At 43.1% G+C, this 21,335-nt stretch overlaps 1 protein-coding gene across 2 annotated transcripts in view; it reads left to right on the top strand.

Moving 5' to 3' along the window:
• Positions 1 to 21,335, top strand: part of LOC130521553 (transmembrane protein 266-like) — a 29,268-nt gene that overhangs the window by 6,091 nt on the left and 1,842 nt on the right. For both annotated transcript variants that reach the window (XM_057025183.1, XM_057025182.1), the window contains exons 3-10: positions 5,523 to 5,714; positions 14,096 to 14,250; positions 14,709 to 14,782; positions 15,749 to 15,805; positions 15,921 to 16,059; positions 17,842 to 17,957; positions 18,530 to 18,725; positions 20,918 to 20,980. In XM_057025183.1, coding sequence (XP_056881163.1) covers positions 5,523 to 5,714; positions 14,096 to 14,250; positions 14,709 to 14,782; positions 15,749 to 15,805; positions 15,921 to 16,059; positions 17,842 to 17,957; positions 18,530 to 18,725; positions 20,918 to 20,980 — 992 coding nt within the window. The remainder of the gene's footprint in view (positions 1 to 5,522; positions 5,715 to 14,095; positions 14,251 to 14,708; positions 14,783 to 15,748; positions 15,806 to 15,920; positions 16,060 to 17,841; positions 17,958 to 18,529; positions 18,726 to 20,917; positions 20,981 to 21,335) is intronic.

Raw genomic sequence — 21,335 nt, 5'->3', positions numbered from 1 at the left:
ATCAAATCAATCTTTATTTATATAGCGTCTTTTACAATCCAAATTGTTTCAAGGCGCTTTCCAGAATCCCAGGGCCTGACCCCAGACAAGCAACAGTGGCAAGGAAAAGAGCACAGAAACGCATACAAAAATACACTATTTATACAGCGGGTCAGCCGGGCCAGAGGTCATCATGCAGCATCAGGCGGCGATACCTGTAAATGAATAGAGAAGGGGGGAAGCAGAAAAACTACACAAGAATCAGCATAACTTGTCTGCTTGATGAGGGAGAGGAGAGGAGAGGAGAGGAGAGGAGAGGAGAGGAGAGGAGAGGAGAGGAGAGGAGAGGAGAGGAGAGGAGAGAGGAGAGGAGAGGAGAGGAGAGGAGAGGAGAGGAGAGGAGAGGAGAGGAGAGGAGAGGAGAGCAGAGCATGACCCAGTAGGGTGACAGAGGCCTGTCAGGTGATCATGTTTCCGGACCCCGGCAGCCTTGGTCTATAACAGCACAGCTAAGATTTTAACCTAATGATTAGACGACCCCCAAAAGTATGATAATTTGTCTGTCTATAATAGTAACTGGAACTACAGAATTAGTAACAACAAGCTTTTTCAAAGAGGTAGGTTTTAGGTCTGATCTTAAAAGTAGCGATGGAGTCATCCTCCCGTACCTGGACAGGGAGCTGGTTCCAGCATCATGCTGCGTCAGTAGTTTCCTAATCTTTGTGATGTTCCTCAGGTGAAAAATGCTGCCGAATAATGTTCCCTAAGGGAAGCATGTACAAGGTGAAGAGGATTGGTCACAGGATGCTGTGATCAACTGTATCAAAAGCAGCAGTGAGATCCAGCAGAACCAGCATAGAGACCAGTCCGTGATCTGAAGCTATGAGAAGATCATTAGTATCTTTAAGAAGTGCTGTTTCTGTGCTGTGATGAGCTCTAAAGCCTGACTGAAACACCTCAAGCAGGCTGTTCCTCTGCAGGTGCTCCAGTAACCACCACCTTCTCAAGAACTTTAGAGATAAAACGAAGGTTGGATATTGGCCTATAATTTGCTAACACATCGGGATCCAGTGATGGTTTCTTAAGCAACGGCTTAATCACTGCCACCTTGTAGGACCGGGGTACATAATCTGTCACTAAAGAACCCTTGATCTGGTCCAGGATAGAACTGCCTATCACTGGTAAAACATCCTTTAACAGGTGTGTTGGGATGGAATCTAAAAGACACGTGGTGGTCTTGGATTTCTGAATTAGCGATGAAGTCATCACCACGAAGGGAAGAAGGGATATGTGGATCTAAAACACTGTGACTCTTGGTTAATTTGGCCACAGTGCTGAAAAGAAACCTGGGGTTGTTCTTATTTTCCTCAATTAAAGAAGAAAAATAAGCTGTTCTAGCCTTGCGGAGGGCCTTTTTGTAAACTAATAGACAGTCTTTCCAGGCTACATGATAGCTGTCTATTTTACAAGAATGCCACTTCCTTTCTAGTCTTCGCACTTTCTGCTTGAGGGTCCTGATATGTGAATTATACCAGGGGGCACACCTCCTCTGATGTACTATTTTCTTTTTCAGGGGGGCAACAGAATCGAGCGGGATTCTCAGTGAGGTTGCTGCACCTTCAGCAATAGAGTCAACTTCAGCAGGGCTAAGATTATAATGATTGATCCCTGGGGAAACACACGGTGGTCCTGGGATTAGCACAGGGATCACTTCCTTAAACTTAGCTACAGCATTATCTGAAAGACATCTGCTATAGTAAGACTGTGCTCTGAGCATAGAAGAATCCTTAATCATAAATGTAAAAGTGATCAAAGAATGGTCTGACAGGAGTGGGTTCTGAGGGAACACTGACACATGTTCTACCTCAACACCATAAGTCAGAACTAGATCTAGGGTGTGGTTGAAGTTATGGGTTGGTTGGTTTATCTGCTGGAGGAAACCAACTGACTCAAGTAATGAAATGAAGCCATTTCTAAAGCTGTCATTTACAACGTCTACATGGATATTAAAGTCTCCAATGATAATGACTTTGTCCGTTCTAAGGACCAAGTCAGATAAGAAATCAGAGAACTCAGACAGGAACTCTGAATGTGGGCCAGCAGGGGGCCGATATACAACTACAAACAGAAGTGGCTTTTCTGCCTTCCAGTTCAGATGGGTGATGCCAAGAGTCAGGCTTTCAAATGAACTGGAGCCATGTTTTGGTCTAGGATTAATTAATAACTTGGAGTGATAGATTGCTGCCACTCCAGTAACAGGAGGAATATGATAATTAAGATGGGTAGGAGGAGTAGATTAATTTAAGCTAACATACTCCTCCTCCTGAAGCCAGGTCTCAGTAAGACAAAATAAATCAATTTGATGATCCGCTATCAGGTCGTGTACTAACAGGGATTTATACAAAAGAGATCTAATATTTAACAGTCCACACTTAATTGTGATATTAGTTTCTCCAACTTGTGCTTTAGTATTAATTTTAATAAGATTATGGTGATTGACTGCTCCCCTGCTCTGTGCTTGGTGAACTTTTAACAGTGGAACAGAGACTACCTCGATAGTGTTAAATATGTTATTGTTGGTGGATGAGGGTTCTATGGAAGCAGCAGAGAGGTGTGTAAGACTACAACTCTGTATCCTGGTCTGGACCCTCACTGTCTATACCTCATAATAGTGTGTATTCTATTGAACCTTGGTGAAAATTTAAAAAAATGTGTCATTCTAAGTCTGATGTTTAGTTTGTTGGAGAATGAACTCTCACAAAAGGTTATTTTGCAAACCTCAATTCAGGTGAATCTGAAAAAAACATTCAGGAATAAAAGCCTTTTGTAGTTTAAAGTTTAACTATTCACAAACAACAGCTTTTTTAGGGTCACTGCTTTCTTGTAACTTCCTTGACCTTCTGTTGTGGCCAGTCAAGTCCCCTTCAGTCACACGATGACCTTTGCTACCTGGCCCACAAGCCGCCTCCTGGTCATCCTTGTGAGTATCACATTCCCCCTGTGGGGGCTGACCCTCTCACAGCTGCAGTCGTAGACGTTACTTGAAATTCAGAAATGTGCAATCCTGAGCTTTCTGTCTGAAGTATGCAGAAAGGATTCTTCGGGAATAAAATTCTTTTTTCTGGCAGGAAGGTTGTAGGTTCAGTTGAGCCTTGAGGTCTTGCATGTGTGTCCTTCAAAGTTCTCCTGTTTCCTCACACAGTCCACAATCAGGCACACTATGTTAGAGGCTCTAAACTGTGCTCGGGTGTGACTAACTGATGTGTGTGTCCAGCGATGGATCGGCAGAATTCTTTCCACTTTTATATACATCATGCAGACTGTAACGGAGCAGGTGCTGAGCTGTTAGCTAGTCAACACTGTGGCCTCCACAGATTGTGTCTGTCATCAATTATTGTGTGTGTGTTTTTGAAAATCAGCCATATCTGCTGCTGTGTTGCACACATAGGTTGGTATAGATTAGGTATAGGTGAGGTATAGATGAGGTATAGGTGAGGTATAGATGAGGTATTATTGAGGTATAGATGTGGCATAGATGAGGTATTGTTGAGCTATAGATGAGGTATTGGTGAGGTATAGATGAGATATAGGTGAGGCATATATGAGTTATAGGTGAGGTATAGAGGAGGTATAGGTGAGGTATCGGTGATGCATAGGTGTGAGGTTCTGTAATTACAGACTGGCTGAAGAGAAAAAGACAATCACAGTTGTCATGAAACAGAAGTAAGCAGTCTGGCAGATTTAGGGTGTCTGGTTACAGTAGGTAGGTTAACGTTGGAAACAGGGCTACTTGTCTGACTGTGGATGATCCAACATCTGTGCAAAACCTCATCTTCCAGGTTCTTTGTGGACAGAAACATGTACAAGGGGCTCATTAGAGATGTTTGAGAGTTAATGCTTATAATCGCACATTCTTGTCGCTTATATAGTGGAAATGTTTGTATCGGTTTAAGAAGAGGCTGCTGCAGAGCCTGATTTTTTAATAATGTATGTTATTTTGTTTGTAACTTGAGCATATGCTCTCTTATACCATATGAAACATCTTGCATTGTCCATGAGTCACCAGCAATACGGCCTCTGGCACCCGTCTCCTAAAGTATAAAATACTGTATATGGCCTCTTCGTCAAGGGAAATAATTCTATCAAACTGGATTGAGGGCAGCAGCTCCTGGGAATTTGCCACAATAAGACCAGAAAGCAAAGGGGCTTTCGTTATTAATGTATGTTTTGGTGTAAAGTTGAAGGCCCTCATCTGTTATTAAAGTGTAAAGATCTTGAGTGTTGACTTGTGTGCAGCTTACATTTGTGCACCGTTTTTCCTTCCATTTACGGTGAAACAGCTTCACATCGTTATGACAGGATTGACTTTGAATTCAAACACATCTTAGTATTTGTGTGTGCACGTGTGTGTTAGTGTTGGTGTGTGTGTACATGTGTGCGTTAGTGTGTGTGCATGTGTGTGTTAGTGTTTGTGTGGAAGAGGGTCTGCATTTACACCAGATGTTTTTCAACTCTACCAGCAGCTCCGGGCCCATTTCTTGATCAATGTTCTCTGATGCTCCAAACATCTGGAATTACCTTCAGCTAAACTCACTTGTCCCTGTCCTCTATTGTACTTGTTCTTTCTGATGTTCCTGTTTATTTTGCACATTTGATCAATATTTTATCCAAATTTATTTTAATTGTTTTGCACTGTAAATGACACGCTCCTCAGTAAACGCTCCTCAGTTTAATAAAGGTCATGATCCTCTTTTTTTGGTGCCCCCCACCAGGAGTGAGCCGCTTAGCATCTGCACTAGTCTAAAAATACGCACGCACGCACACACACACACACACACACACACACACACACACACACACACACACACACACACACACGCGCACACACGCACACATGCACACACACACAGCCAGTCTGCAACCTATCTTCTGTCTGAAGGCACCACGGCATCCCAGCTCTGGTGCTGTTGGGATTCAGGGCTGGTCGGGTCAGATGATACTGGACCACAGCTGAGCAGCAGGTTGAGATGATCAACCTGCTCTGATCTGCAGAATTGCAGAATTGTTTATATAGGAGTGAAAAAAGCAGAAGGAATCATCAATTTTTCACACTGAGATTTCAAATCAGGGAAAAAGTTCAATAGAAGCAAATATCCCTCTGTGTTGTCCTATTCAACCATTGTATTAATGATTGATGTATTCATTTCATTTCTGGATCTCATATCAAAATGTGAGTTTTTACTTTACATAACAAACATGAATATATTTTTAGGTTAGGATTCGGGTTAATCCAAACTGGGAACAACACACCTGCCTTGACAACAGAAATGAGATGCAAAAGATCGTTAAAATGAGTCTTTCAGAGAGCGTGTAATGTGTGTGAGGCCAGTTTCCCCCTGCTGGGGTGCATGTTGACCCATGTGACTATTGGTCATTGTACCTCCTCAGAACTTATAAAGGGAGTCGGGAAGCAACATTCTGAAATCATTTGCACTAACTTCATGTGTGCATTTCTGTGTCCTGTCCACGCTCCTGTTTCACAGCCAAGTGGAGCAGGAGGGTCTGTCAGACCTGGAGGTCATCTCTCAGCCAGTAGAGGGTGAGAACCAGCGTTTGGCTCCTCCAGTCCAGCTGCTCAGCTTTGGCTACAGAGATCTGCCCCTGGCCACTCTGGACCTGTCACTGGCTGGCTCACAGCTGCTCTCCAACACAGACGAAGATGACAACAGGGATGGGTGAGTGCTTTTTGGTTTCAAACTGCACCACTGTGTCCTCTGTGAATATGAGGGTACAGAGGTGTGAGGCACACCTCTGACAGATTTGCTGTCACAATTGATTGTTTTACAGTATCAAATCAGCCTGTAAAGCTCCATGGCAGAATGATGACGTGATCTCTACTGTTTTAGTATTTTGGCTTTTTGTGACCTTTTGATGGATGCGTCTGCTTTTGTTCTGTCAAGTTTGCCATGAAACGCTTCCTTTCACGCCAGATTAGGATAGATTCTAGTAACCTAGTGACAAGGTTTTTTCTGCCTTTGCATGCTTTTGTGAAATGGTACAGCAGAAACGGTGTGAGCTTATGTCAGAGCTGTTCTTTTGATGAGCAACACTTTCTCCATCACCATGTAAATCTGCTTTCTCACCCATCTTCACTCTGTCCAGCAACACTCTGAACTGGGTCCTCACGAGTATGCAAATCAAAGCCATAAGCTGTGGTATAGAGGCACACACACAGACACACACACAAATGCATGCACCATCAACAGAAGGTACTGCTGACACTCACACTGAGCTTGTATCACAACAATACTCCCCCCACATGTCCCACTTCATCACACATTCTCATGCCTTTACATCCCAGACATGTCCAAGATAATGTCAATCAATCAATCAATCAATCAATCTTTTATATATAGCGTATGTTACAATCAAAATTGTTTCTAGGCGCTGTACAGAATCCCAGGGCCTGACCCCCAACAAGCAACAGTGGCAAGGAAAAACTCCCCTTTAACAGGAAGAAACCTTGAGCAGGACCAGGCTCATATAGGGGGACCCTCCTGCTGATGGCCAACTGGGTAGAGAGAGGAGAAGGGGACAGGTATAAGAGAGACTAGGCAGAGATCATGCAGATACATTCATTATATTAATTATAATAAACTGCCGATGAATACGGAAGAGGCGGGGGGAGCAGAAAACTACACAAGAAATAACATTGCTGGTCTACTTGGAGAGGAGAGGAGAGGAGAGGAGAGGAGAGGAGAGGAGAGGAGAGGAAGCCATGACCCAGTGGGGTGACAGAGGTCTGTCAGGTGATCATGTTTCTGGACCCCGGCAGCCTCGGCCTATAGCAGCATAACTAACATGTTAACCTAATAATTAGACGACCCCCTAAGTATGATCATTTGTCTGTCTGGGACAGTAACTACAACTAAAGAATTAGTGATAATAAGCTTTTTCAAAGAGGTAGGTTTTAAGTCTAATCTTAAAAGTAGAGATTGAGTCAGCCTCCCGTTCCTGGACAGGGAGCTGTTTCCACATTCTACCCCCTAGAGACTGTGGGGAGAGGTAAACCAGCATTCTGAGAGCGGAGCGGTCTATTGGGATATAAGGTGTTACTAGTTCCGCCAGGTAGGATGGAGCTAGGCCTCTGAGGACCTTGTAGGTCAGAAGAAGAATTTTTAAAATTATTCTAAATTTAACAGGCAGCCAATGAAGAGACAACAGTACAGGAGTTATGTGATCTCTTTTGTCATTACCTGTCAGAACTCTAGCTGCGGCATTTTGGATCAACTGGAGGCTTCTTAAAGAGTTGTTTGGACTCCTTGATAATAAAGAATTGCAATAGTCCAGCCTGGAAGAAACAAAGGCATGGACTAACTTTTCAGCATCATGCCGCATCAGTAGTTTTCTGGTCTTTGCAATGTTTCTCAGGTGAAAAGGGGCACTTCTAGAGACTATTTTAATGTGTGAGTTGAAGGACAGATTTTGGTCAAAAGTTACACCTAGATTCCTCACAGAGATACTCGAGGCTAAGGAGATACCATCTAGACCAGGGGTGGGCAAACATTTTGATTCGTGGGCCACAATGGGTTCTAACATTTGACAAAGGGGCCGGACCAGGAGCAGATGGATGGATGGAGTGCTTTGGTAACCTCACCTCATTGGAGAAAAAATACACATCTTGGGATATGGAGAAAACATGTGCTTTAATTTCAAATGAAAATGAAGAGAAGCATTACAACAAAATATCTGACTTTGGAATGAGTCTTAAAACACTTAAAATCAAATGAATAAAATGTGCCTTTTTAAAAAAAATTAATAACCATTTCTATTTTAAAGCACTGAAAGTTCTGTTATCCTTCAGGATATCACCATCACTCTCCTCCTGACTGTCTTTTTTCTAGTGGGAAAACACCAGAATTGCAGTGAAAATTTAACATTAACAAGGTTTATTCATTTAATTTTTCAAGTTTGGCGGGCCAGATTAAAACGTTTAACGGGCCGCGTGTGGCCCCCGGGCCTTAGTTTGCCCATGCCTGATCTAGACTGATAATGTGATCTAATCTATCCCTGAGAGGTTCAGGACCAAACCTCAGTGACCATGACCTCAGTTTTTTCTGAGTTAAGGAGAAGGAAATTTGAAGACATCCAAGACTTTATGTCTTTAAGGCAGGTCTGAAGCTTCACTAACTGCTCTGTCTCCTCTGGTTTCATGGATAGATAAAGCTGAGTGTCATCAGCATAACAATGAAAATTTATCCCATGCTGCTGAATAATGTTTCCTAAGGGAAGCATGTATTGTAGCATGTATGTACAGAACCTTGTGAAACTCCATGGTTAACCCTACTGTATGAAGAGGAAACGCCGTGGACATGAGCAAACTGGTATCTATCTGATAAATACGATCTAAACCAGTCTAGTGCTGTCCCTTTAATCCCAATCACATGTTCCAGTCTATGTAACAGGATGCTGTGATCAACTGTATCAAAAGCAGCATTGAGGTCCAGCATCATAGAAACCAGTCCATGATCTGAAGATATAAGAAGATCATTAGTAACTGTAATAAGTGCTGTTTCTGTGCTGCGGTGAGCTCTAAAGCCTGACTGAAACATCTCAAACTGGCTCCAAACTGCTCCAGTAACTGAGTCACCACCACCTTCTCAAGAATTTTAGAGATAAAAGGAAGATTGGATATAGGCCTATAATTTGCTAACACATCAGGATCCAGTGATGTTTTTTTAAGCAACAGCTTAATCACTGCCACCTTGTAGGCCCGGGGTACATAACCTGTCACTAAAGAACAATTGACCGGGTTCAGGATAGAACTGCCTATCACTGGTAAAACATCCTTCAACAGGTGTGTTGGGATAGGATCTAAAAGACACGTGGAGGACTTGGATTTCTGAATTAGCGAAGAAGCCTCAGAAAAATATATAGGGGTGAAGGAGTTTAAGGGCTCGTTGGCGACCCTGTATATTCCCACAGTCAGCACATCTGGTGATGGTCCAGTTGTTGGGGTGGCCTGGTTGGCTTTATGTGTGTAGAATATGTGTGTTTACAAAGCTCAGTCTGAGACATAGTTGTAAAGTTAGCTGCACACCTTCGCCAACTCCTAAATGGACCACTCGTGTATTCAAAGCAGTGAGCTAATTTTCTCTTTCAATGCTTCTATTTCCTCACATCATTATTAACACATTTCAATCAGCTTCAAGAGGAGAAGAGGACCAAACCCATTGCTGTTGAGGATTTATGTAAAAACATAACTTTGCCTTTAAACAGTTGCGGTGTGTCCTGGAAGAGCATATAGGGAGTAAGAGTTCCTGATGCTGAAAGTGAGGAAGCACCTGCTGCATCCTGTAGGTGGAGATGACCTTCCTGTTGTGTCTAATACAGAGTGATGGCTACACACACACACACACACACACACACACAACACACACACACACACCACACACACACACAATTCTGCTTTATATATGGGGCCCACAGTGCTTGAGACCCTAATCCGCTGTGATCATGGGTTCCTTGTTCCAGTTTATACTAGTCCGTCACATCCCATTAGGGACAAGCCTGTCCCATCATTGATGCTCCTGCACTTTCTGATTTCCTCTCGATTCATCGGCGTTCCCCTCACATTGGGCCAGATTCACCAATATGTTCTTACGAATCTTCTTAGATTCTTTCTTAAGTTGTCCTTAAGAAGTTTTTTAAGAAAACCCTACGTCGGATTCATCAACGCGTTCGTAAGCCCCAGAATTGTTCGCAGCTGTGTTCTTAGATTGATGAATGCCATCTGTTCGTAAGTTGAAAGCGCGTGCCAGGTGAGTCTAATTAACATACGATTAGCATAAGTCACCGCCCACTAATGCCCATAAAAGGAACTGCAGCAGGACCCTGTAGACGGAGCAAAAAGCAGCAAAATGCCCAAAGCTTGCCTCTCCACGCCTGATTTCTGACGCCGTGTTGAACAATCAAGAAAGGATGGCTAACACGCTTGATAAAATTGCCTCAACCCTGATGACTATAGCCAACACGCTTAAAGAAATCAACGAGAATGTAAAAAAAATAAACGTGTAAAAGCTGTGCTCGGATTGTGACAATAATGCATTTTATTCACAAACGGGCAATTAATCGCGCTCGTGCCTGCAGTCTGGCCCCGTGAGGATGTGCGTCCGTTGTGGCGCTGTGTCTAAACACATCCAGCGCCCCTTTAACATGCCGATGGTGCGTTCAATGGTGGAGCAAATTTGTTCTTAAGTTCCATTTACGAACAGTTTACGAAGATTGTGGCATTCACCAATTTCTTCTTATCCTGGATTTATTCGTAGGTAAGAACAAATCCTACGAACACTCAGGAGTACTCTTGCGCACATTTCAGTGCCGACATGTTGGCATGGTTGTGTTTTCTTCTCTTGTGCAGTTCAATAAAATTCAATATTACAATGATAATTCTGTCATATTTATTTATTTGTTTATTTCCTATTTTTGGTGATTTACGGAGAATTTTAAAATTACGTAAATGTGCCAATGACTTAACATTAATCAACCAAATTGGAAACCATGCCAAAACTGTCTTTTTATTTGATTTTATCTTGATTTATTTTATTAGGGGATCGAGGATATGCCCTGGCTCCCTGGTTGTTGACACCACTGACCAACCCTCAGACTCCACAGGAGTTTTATTCAATCAGATGCATGCGCGCAGTCGCTCCACCATTGAACGCACCATCGGCATGTTAAAGGGGCGCTGGATGTGTTTGGACACAGCGCCACAACCCCGTGAGGATGTGCGTCCTGACGCAATGATGGGGCCAGACTGCAGGCACGCGGTTCACGTTCGAGCGCGATTAATTGCCCGTTTGTGAATAAAATGCATTATTGTCACAATCCGAGCACAGCTTTTACACGTTTATTTTTTTTACATTCTTCTTTTTTTTACATTCTCGTTGATTTCTTTAAGCGTGTTGGCTATAGTCATCAGGGTTGAGGCAATTTTATCAAGCGTGTTAGCCATCCTTTCTTGATTGTTCAACACGGCGTCAGAAATCAGGCGTGGAGAGGCAAGCTTTGGGCATTTCGCTTTGGGCATTTGGCTGCTTTTTGCTCTGTCTACAGGGTCCTGCTGCAGTTCCTTTTATGGGCATTAGTGGGCAGTGACTTATGCTAATCGTATGTTAATTAGACTCACCTGGCACGCGCTTTCAATTTACGAACAGATGGCATTCATCAATCTAAGAACACAGCTGCGAACAATTCTGGGGCTTACGAACGCGTTGATGAATCCGACGTAGGGTTTTCTTAAGAAACTTCTTAAGGACACTTAAGAAAGAATCTAAGAAGATTCTTAAGAACATATTGGTGAATCTGGCCCAATGTTCCTATCGGGAGGGACGTGGGCGACATTGTGGGAGGTGTTTGTTGTAGCTGCCATCAGGGGCCGTTGCAGCGTTAACAGTTTTGGCGCCATGGTAAGAGGAGAGTAGTTATTAATAGAGTTGGGCCCATCCATCTTCCTGTCTGCTGTTGGCTGGTGATCAGCACTTTCATGGCTGCCTTCTCCCCCCTCAGTCATCTTTGATTTCTCACCTTTTGGGGGGTTTAAGAGATCTCTACTTCATTACAGCCTGGATTGTTGCTTCTCTTATGGATGTTGGCGATGCAAAGCCTTTCTGGTATTGTTGATATCTTTGAACTGTGAATACATTTTAGGAAATATTTTTCCAAAATTGACATTAATAAGAATCAATAAAAATGTTTATGCCAGACTTGAAGCAGAGGGGTAGAGAAATTCATTTTATTTCCTTTTTTAATTGACCGAGAGAAGAATTGAACAAAAGAAATGTTGTTGTTTGTAAAGATTCACCCCCCCCCCCACACACACACACACACAAACGCACTCTCACACCCGCACACACACTAACTCGAACAGAGGAATGATGTCACGTCCCATCACAGTGATGCTTCTGTGTCTGCCAGCAGCAGAGGCAGAAGCATATGTTGTTGAGTGATTTGGCCGTTCCAAACATGCAGAGTTCAGGTACTGACACCAGATGGTTCATCTAAATTTATACCGATAAAACAAACTATTAAAATAAACTGGCTATTGATCACTATCTGTGATGATTTGTCTGGTCAATGTTCTTAAAGCTGAATGAAAGAGGCAGAAATATCAAAGCTGTTCTGTTTGTCCTTTCAATGATGTTTGGTCACTAATTACATTTTTATTGTGAGTGTGGAGCTGCGGGAAGACAGCAGAGGTGAGAGTGTGAATGTTCTACCTGTGCCTGTGTGTCCTGGGTGTCCTGTGATGGACTACTGACCTGTCGTGCTCTGTATCCCGTCCTCTCACCCAGTGACTGCTGGGACAGACTGCTCTGCCCTCTGACCCTGATCAGTAGCAGCAATTAACAGAAAATTGATTTAGAAAAAAAGTCAAATACTCAGTCACCCCTTTTAAAATAACTCTGCAGACTCTCTTTAGGCTGGAGTTAATTAGAGAGCAGGAGTTTGGATCTGAGAGTCCATTATCTCCCACAGGTCTTTATTCCTCTGCTGGGGTCTGAAGCAGATTTAGAAGACATTCTCAGAAGTCTGACCAATGTGAATATGCAGCAGCTTATTAATGGAAATAATTGAGTTTCTAACCAATGAAACTGTTTTGTCATTCAGAGGTTTCCTCAGTGAGACTTCCAGGATGTTGACTGCAGGCATTTCTGATGTGGAACCTTTCAGATGTAAAATAAATGAGCTTAGTGGAGAACCTCAGCGTGTATTTTATGTTTAGTCCAGGTTCGTTTTTTTCCCTCTCCCTTTAACACAAAGTTTGAGGCTGGTGTTTCTGCTCAAATGTTCTGCTCTGCTGAGGTAAAAAAAATAGACCTTGCATTAAATATAATAACAATGGTAATCACCAGTACAAGGCTCACCCCTAAACGTTGAGGTTTTTCTTTTTTGGTGGTTTTTACACAATCGTGTATGTGGCCTGTCATAGAGGCAGGTCAGAAGAGGGACATCTTGGCTGTCAGGATGTTTGATTGGATTATTTCGATATTGATTTTGTTGCACACTGGTTTATTTTCAGATTAGCATTTAAAACTTAAAATTTAAAAACCTAAAATACACAAAAGGTTGAAACAACAACTCAGAAACAGCTTTATTTGTTCCTATTGGCTACAAGCAGTATCAACTTTTCACAGTGCCAGACAATGACGGGATGATGGGAGGAAGGATGGAGTCTGTCCTGCAGCACATAGGGAGAAGCGACAGATAGTGGGCACAGTCAACTTTCCACTCCAGCTGAGAGCATTTCTGTCCCGCTGGGCTCCCACTCTCAGCCCCTGGTAGCAGCTCAGGCAAGCCATCATTTAACACAGGACAGTAAAAGTCCTGAAAAGGTGTGTATTTCTGTGTGTGTTTTACATTTACAGGCTAAACACACCTGAATACTTTAAACCCTTCTGAACCGTTAGAACCTCCAGACCCTTTAGACCCCAGACCCTTCGGAACCCCCAGAACCTTCAGAACCTCCAGACCCCACAGAACCTTAAGACTCGCCAGAACCTTCAAAACCCTCAGACCCCCCCAGAACAACAAGACCCTAGATTCCTTTAGAATCTTTAGACAACCCAGACCCTTCAGAAAATTCAGACCACATGTGTCAAACTCAGTCCTCGAGGGCCACGATCCTGCCGGGTTTTTATGTCCTACCAGGCTGAAAATGCATTCAGTGGGATAGAAAACCCGGCAGGATCGAGGCCCTCGAGAACTGAGTTTGACATGCCTGACTCAGACGCTCCTGAACCTTCAGAACATTCAGATCCCCCTGAACCTTCAGAATATTCAGAAGCTTTAGATCCCCTCCCAGGACCCTCCAGGACCTCCAGAGCCTCCCTTCCCAACACAATCCTGTATAGCGGGTCCCTTCATTTTTGAGTCTGTCAGTTTTCTGATCACAGGTTAATGTCCTCTGGCTTCTTCTCAGAACCTCTCTGAAATCAAGTTTCATGAGGCTGCACTGTTGCCCCCCGTTGGCCACATGGCAGCGCTTTAAATGGAGGTTGGAGGAGCACGAGGGGGGTTAATGTGCTCTGGTGAACTTGTATTTTGATTCCCACAGGTCAAACTGGCTGAAGCCTTGTTGTGGTCGCCATGTAGCCCTGTGGCAGGTCTGTCTGCTCAGCACCGGCTTCAACTGTGTCCTGGTGTCCTGTGTCATCCTGGTGGTGCTCTTCCTGTCGTTGGAGCTGCTCATAGACACAAAACTCCTGCAATGTAAATACAGCATCAGTTCTTAGATTTTTGGAACTTTAAAAAAAAAATAAATAGAGGAAATTCCTCTGACAAATTCCAAAAATTGCATCCACTATTATTCTTACAAGAACTAACTTCATATTAAAAGAAAGAAGTGTTTGTTAATAAATTCATGCTTTTCAGATTTAAAAAAATCTGCTGAACATGTGTGTAGAAAACTTTAGGTCATTTTAATATGGTATAAAGTCACAATGAAAGGTCATGATGCTCACTCTCCTGAAAGGCTACAAAACTTCTAATGACCACACTTATATAAAGCAGCCTCTTTTTCTAATATCTTTGTTCTGGGATTTCTTTAATGTACCTTTATTTTGAAACATAATTAATTTCAAATAATCATTTAAATGAACCCAAAGATCACAACTGACAAAACCTCCTCTGTCAGCTTCTCTTCTCATCTTCTCCTTGGTTCTCCACAGTTTCCAATGCTTTTCAGTTCGCCAGCATCATCCACTGGATCAGCCTTGTCATCCTCTCGCTCTTCTTTTCAGAGGTGAGACCCTGACTGACTTTGACACTTGCCCTTACTCTGACTCTGACTCTGATTCTAGTGCTAACCTCAAACTTGACCCTGACCCAGGTCATTCTTTCCTCTTCAGCCCTGATATGTCACAATTGGTAAAACTAAGGTAAACTTTGTTTAAGTTCAGTCTAGGAGTCCTGGAGGAACAGTTGTTATCTTAGATAACAGCTGTTATCTTCATTGTCAGGATATAGTGGGATGCCAGTAAAATGTTTTCAGTGGGATTGATTTTAATAAAATTATTGTTTGATAAAATTGCCGCTTTTATCACACTGTTGAATGGCCAACTAAAAATAAAGGATCTGTGAGAAATGGGTATAGAGGTCCCTGATCCAGTGGAAACCAATTACCCTGACAGCCTGGGTCACAGTGACCTAAAGCAAACATTAATTACCAGTGAGCCAGCAGGCGCAATAATTAAAGCTGAGTTTAATGAGCAGTGGGGATTGAGCTACATTGATACCATCCGTCCAAACACCTCGATGGCTCCTGTAGGGACGGCGTTAGATGGATGTGGCGTCACGGTCGGCCCCACCCAACAGCCTGAACACAGGATGGGAACACATGTGACACCCTCCCCATTTCTTAGGTACTCCAGATGATGGATGAGTAGAGCCATTGACATTTGACAATCTGAGATAATTGGAGGGTTAATCAATCACTCCACACATCGGCAGCCTTTAAGCAGCTCTGCCTTGCTGTTCACTTCCAGGTCACAGAAATGACAGGATTGAATGCTGTGTTACATACATTTCCAATGTTATCTCTGCAAAAAAATGTAATTCCCATAAATTAAATTCTTGTGACCACTGTGACACACATGGGCCTCATTAACTTTTGCTGCACCATCCTGACAGATGATGATCCAGAAAGCTAAAAATATCAACAGCCTCCCTTGCACATCTATTTTAATTCTTTCATTCCTCTCTGTGCCAGACTGTCTTCAGAATTGTCGTTCTTGGCATCTGGGACTACATAGAGAACAAAGTTGAGGTTAGTACTTGTGAGTGTTCTTCACCTCTTTCACTCCTTTCTTTGTCACTATCAGGTATTATTTTCAGTCAGACCACCTGTTGAAATGCTTCTTTCTTCAAACTTTATCTTTCAGGTGTTTGACGGCGCCATCATCGTGCTGTCCCTGGCCCCAATGGTGGCCTCCACGGTGGCCAATGGGCCAAGCAGCCCTTGGGATGCAATCAGCCTCATCATCACCCTGCGCATCTGGAGGATCAAGAGGCTCATTGATGGTATGAGCAACAGCAGCTGTGGTGGCCTCATGCAAGGATGCCACTTAAATGAAGCATACAGGATGTGTAGAAAGTCATTGTGTGATGATGAAACGTAGCTATTGATCATCCCTCACAGGAGATCGCTGCTGCTCTAAGTGGTATTTATTCTGAGGGTCTGCCGAAGTAGACTCTCAGAGGCCCTAATGAATGCGGTGGTCGTTCTCCCTGATGCTACGGCTCTGATATCTGTTCAGGGGTCAGAGATCACCCTCAGCATTGATCTCTGACTACATAGAAGATCAAACACAACAAAGGTGCACAAGAGAAGATCGTCTTTGGGTTCTATTTTTTTAGTCAGATAAACTATAGCCAGTAGCTAGCTAGTTGAGCTACTTTTTAGATATATATATATATATATATATATATGTATATACTGTATATATATATATATATATATATAAAGTTCACACTTTAATATATTAGATATTTGGATGATTACGTTTATTCGTGCAACAAGGAAAACCAAAACAAATTGCGTCCTTAAATTATTGATTTCATTTTTTACAGGAATAAATATGCAAAATGGAACACAAGATAGTGATGGGACTGATAAGACCATGATCAATAAAGTATAACACAGATTTTATCTCCAACTTCAACCAAATCACATTGCAGTTTTCCTTTCCAGGGAAAGATTTTCTTGTCACTCATCTTGAGCTGTTGTGAGTTATTTACTTTCTTTGCTACAAGCCTAAAGAAGGGAAAAGTGCAAGGCAATGAAGGATTCAGTGGTTAGTGTGGAGGGATGGAGCTGAGAACAGCGAGGTGAGCAGAAAAGTGGAATAACCTTGCCATTAGCTACATGTGATACAGGCTAACGTAGAAAATAACGAAGGCACAAAAATCTCCCGCCTAATGTTCAAGTTTGGAAAGAAGAAGATCAAATCAGCATTTGTGCTGCTTTATTTGTTGCTCTGAATATGTATAAACGCCATCCAGATATTCATTATTGAGCACAGGGGGATTAAAGAGACACCAATCACCTGCCAGGATCGACCCTGTGTGTGTGTCTCTGTGTGTGTCTGAAGGTGTGTGTCTCTTTCTGTGTGTGTTTGTGTGTCTGTCTGTCTGTGTGGGTGTGTGTGTGTGTGTGTGTGTGTGTGTGTGTGTGTGTGTGTGTGTGTGTGTGTGTGTGCCATATGGTGGAAGGCAGCAGGTTTTCTCTGTATCTTTTTGTACCAGAAAGCTTTTTTGATTTTCACTTTAATGTTTCCATTGATCACAACACTGTCATCATCAATGACACAGTAAGAATCTAGTTTTTGGAGTTATTTCACCTCTACACCTGTTGCTCATAGCAACCTTCCCCATTAGGATGGAGCCTTCAGGTGTCATAAAGGTGCGATTGAGTCTTCTAGAGCCACCTATGAGCAACAGGTCTCCAGATTTCCTACTGTAGCTCTTTAATAGGGACCGATCCTCAGTCCCTCTGGCTTCACAAAGTCTATAATTTATAAATGAAATGTGCTACAATGACACACCTCATTTCAGAGCTGCAAGAAGGAGGTCACGATTTTTATGCTATACAGTGAAACCTGTGATCTGGAGTCGATCCAGGGAGCAACATTTCTATAGTGCTGCACAGAAATTGTAAAAGGAAGTCACAGTCAAAAATGAAAACTATGTTAATGGGCTTAATTTCAACCTTTAAAAGAGAGTCACTAATGAGGCTGGTGGCTGATAACAGATGAACACTGTAATCCTATTGACCTTTGCTCTTCCTGTCCTCCTTCATGCTAGCATATGTCCTACAAGTCAAAGTTGAGATGGAATTGGAGATCCAGCAATGTGAGAGGACAAAAGCAGTGAGGGAGGAGCAGCTGGAACGACTCACTCAGATCTGCCAGGAACAGGCAGTAAGTACTCGAGATTCGATCTGAAAGTGTGCTGGAGGAGCCCGCGTGTCCAGCACAGCGTGCAGCTTTGATAACACATCAACAGTAGAGCACAAAACAACTCTGCCTTTACTTACATATTAGTAAAGAGAAGCACATACATTGTTGGTATGAGGCCAAATCTTTGTCAATTTTACAGTCCATTGCAACAGGCTAATATATTAAATCTGTATGAATCTGTAAATACATCTATCACCACGGGGGGGCAGCAGTGCTCCGCAAAGGTTTCCTCAAGTTTCATGATAATTCTGCTCAGGGCGTACCAAAGAAGAACAAAGCCCGCAATAATTACTGATGAGAATTTAACACTCAGTTCATAATAACTGCGATAAATACAATATATTGTTCATAAAGTACATTCTTGTTAATCAAATAACTGGGGTAAAGGATAGAGTGGGTAGTTTAGAGGAAGTGTGGTTGAAACCAAAGCAAAATGAAAGTGATGAAGCCATATGAATAGCTTTGGGTACTGCTAAAAAATTTCAACACTGAGAGTTACATATGATTAACTCCTTTCTCTGCTCTGTCTCCAGTTTGAGATCAGGCAGCTGAGAGCACATCTGGCTCAGCAGGACCTGGATCTTGCAGCCGAGCGTGACACAGCCATTCAGATCCAATGTGTGTGGGGAAAACAGGGTAGGAGTTTTCAAGTGGTAGAAGGCTCAGCTCCTGGGGAGTCTGATGATGAAGGCAGACGGAGAAACTTCAGGACCTTTCGTGCTTCTGCAGGTACAGTGTAGACAAATTGGGGAACAGGCTTTTCAAACTGGGTTGGTGGAACATCTGGTATCATATGAAAGGGATCGATTCTGCAAATTCAAGCAGCGTAATTACAGAATATCAGAGAAAGAAGCCCGTAGAAGTAAAACCACAGGATGTAGCATTTGCTTGAAAAAGCAGCTTGACAAACCAGGAGAGAGGTGCAGCATAAAGTCTGTAGATAACCATGTGGAACAAAAAATCCCCAGCGCTGTTACATCGGGTGAACCGGATGCCAGAGTGGTGTACAGTTAATCTGGAGCAGAAGCCCCGGAGCAGCTTCCAGGCCAGCCTCTTAGCTGCTCGCACGCTTGCACACAACAGCCACCTGACCGCAGGCGCTCTGGGATCAATACGAGAAGAAAAAAAGCTTTTAGGATCTGGTGAATCCTGGAGACAACAAGAATGTCTCCGCTGTGCCGTCACGCTGTGCGCGAGCTTATGTATTACCCAACTGTCTCCTAACCACAGCGCTCGTGGCAAAGCCGCTCTCACTAGCTCTGACCGCTGTGCCAGGTGGGAGTGCTCACTGAGCCGTGTCGGGAGGAGTGGGTTCCTGTCAACATCTGTTTTCCTTCACCTGCAAACCACAATGTGGCCCCACGAGGCCCCGCGGTGGCCACAGTGTTACCCCGAGGGCAGAGTGGGAAATCTGGCTCTCTGAAACAAATGGGCCTTTTTTCAGAAACATGGTGACTTGTATGCACACTTAGGCCACAGGGCCGGTCGAGTCAGGATGACTCAACTCAAGTAGGCTTTATTTGTTCTGATGAATATTGCACCGAGTCTCAGCGGGCTTATCTCGCATGCAGAGCGCTGTCATCTGGATGAGCCATTGAAGAACAACAATCTGACAGTTGTGCAACCAGACTGTTAAAGAATAACTGCAGCATTTTCAACTGTCTACAGAATGTCTTTAGCGTCGCTGTGCCAGCCTGCTACAGTCAAACGTTGTGTGTGTGTGTGTGTGTGTGTGTGTGTGGAGGGAAAATTCAGGATTCTGTGCAATTTATCCTGGTTTAATGGATTTACAGCAGTTACAACACAGTTAAATGTATAAATCAGACAAGTCTCATAAATCCGTGTTACGTTCATGATGAGAGGGGCTCTATAAAGTTAGTGCAAGTAGCCATCAAGAGAGATTAAAGAAAATTTTATATCAGTGCTCTAATATTATCATGAAATGCTTCCTAATCCCACAGAGCATCCTACAAATATGTTTAATTTGTGGTAAAATGCCCACATGAATCTTGCTGAAGCGTCTATCAGGACTAATACCTCAGTTATCCAAAGGCTCCACTAAATGTGAACTAAAAGGATGCACTCGTATTTCAGGGAGGACGGCTCAGTAACCCACCTGTCAGATGGTCCTGTGGCAGTGCCGGACAGGATGCTCCTTTTTCTCAGGAGTCATGTGTTATTAATTGTGGAGCGATTGTCTCGGGCTTGTTTTGGTGAGTGCAATGCTTCCTCTCCAGGGCGGACCCAGGGATTAATATTTTAGACTGAAAAATAAATGAAATTACCCATCAGAGTCTGCAGCGTGTCCCAGGAGACAGGAGCTAGCACTCAGGGTACTCCGAGTTCGCACTCAGCCGGCGGACAGTGAGCTCAAGACCAATCAAGCGAAAGAGGAGCGCAGCAGATCACAGCCACTCACCATGCACCGAGAAGGCCCACTAGGCTGGAGGGATCTACGCGTGAACAAAGAGATCCTGCTCTCTGTCCTGCTTAATGACACCCCCCCCCCCCGCCCCCCCGCCTACACACGCACACACACACACACACACACACACATTTCTTTTATTGCTGAAATCTGCCCTGCCCTGCCTCTGTCCCACTTTCCCTTTCTCCTCTCTGGTGCGCCTGCAGCTAATGTGTAGCGTAGCAGACCCTCGTCACACCAGCAGAACACCTGTGCCTGAAGCAGAAGCCATCTCTGGATATTATGGTGTAAACATAAGCGACATTTCCGTGTGGCCGCAAACGGGCCTTGACACAGTTTAATGATGATCAAGCCGATGGGATTGGGCAATTTGTGCCATTGAATTATGGATTTGTGTTTAATGGATGGATGGAATTGTGTGTATGTTTAGTTAAATTTGTCAAGCAATATTTACATGACTTGATTTTTTTTCAAACCTTAAAGCTGTTTTTTTCAGATGCGGCGGCCTGTGACGACATGAATAACTACATCAGCCAGTACTACAGTGGAACCAGCAGCGGTGAGATTAAACCTCTTTTCCATGGAAAGGTTCCAGTGATACAAACTATCAGGAAATGCAAACAAATATATGAATTTATCAAATAAATATAAAGGTTATTTTCAGACATCCCAGAATAGTTTGAAAGACTTTGCTGCTGGCAATCAATCAATCAATCAATCAATCAATCAATCTATCTATCTATCTATCTATCTATCTATCTATCTATCTATCTATCTATCTATCTATCTATCTATCTATCTATCTATCTATCTATCTATCTATCTATCTATCTATCTATCTATCTATCTATCTATCTATCTATCTATCTATCGCAAATCAAAATGTAGCTGAACGTCTTTTTTAAGATAATCCC

Source organism: Takifugu flavidus, chromosome 2 (assembly GCF_003711565.1).
Source record: "Takifugu flavidus isolate HTHZ2018 chromosome 2, ASM371156v2, whole genome shotgun sequence".
Lineage (NCBI taxonomy): Eukaryota > Metazoa > Chordata > Actinopteri > Tetraodontiformes > Tetraodontidae > Takifugu > Takifugu flavidus.
This window is presented reverse-complemented; position numbering and strand designations above follow the sequence as displayed.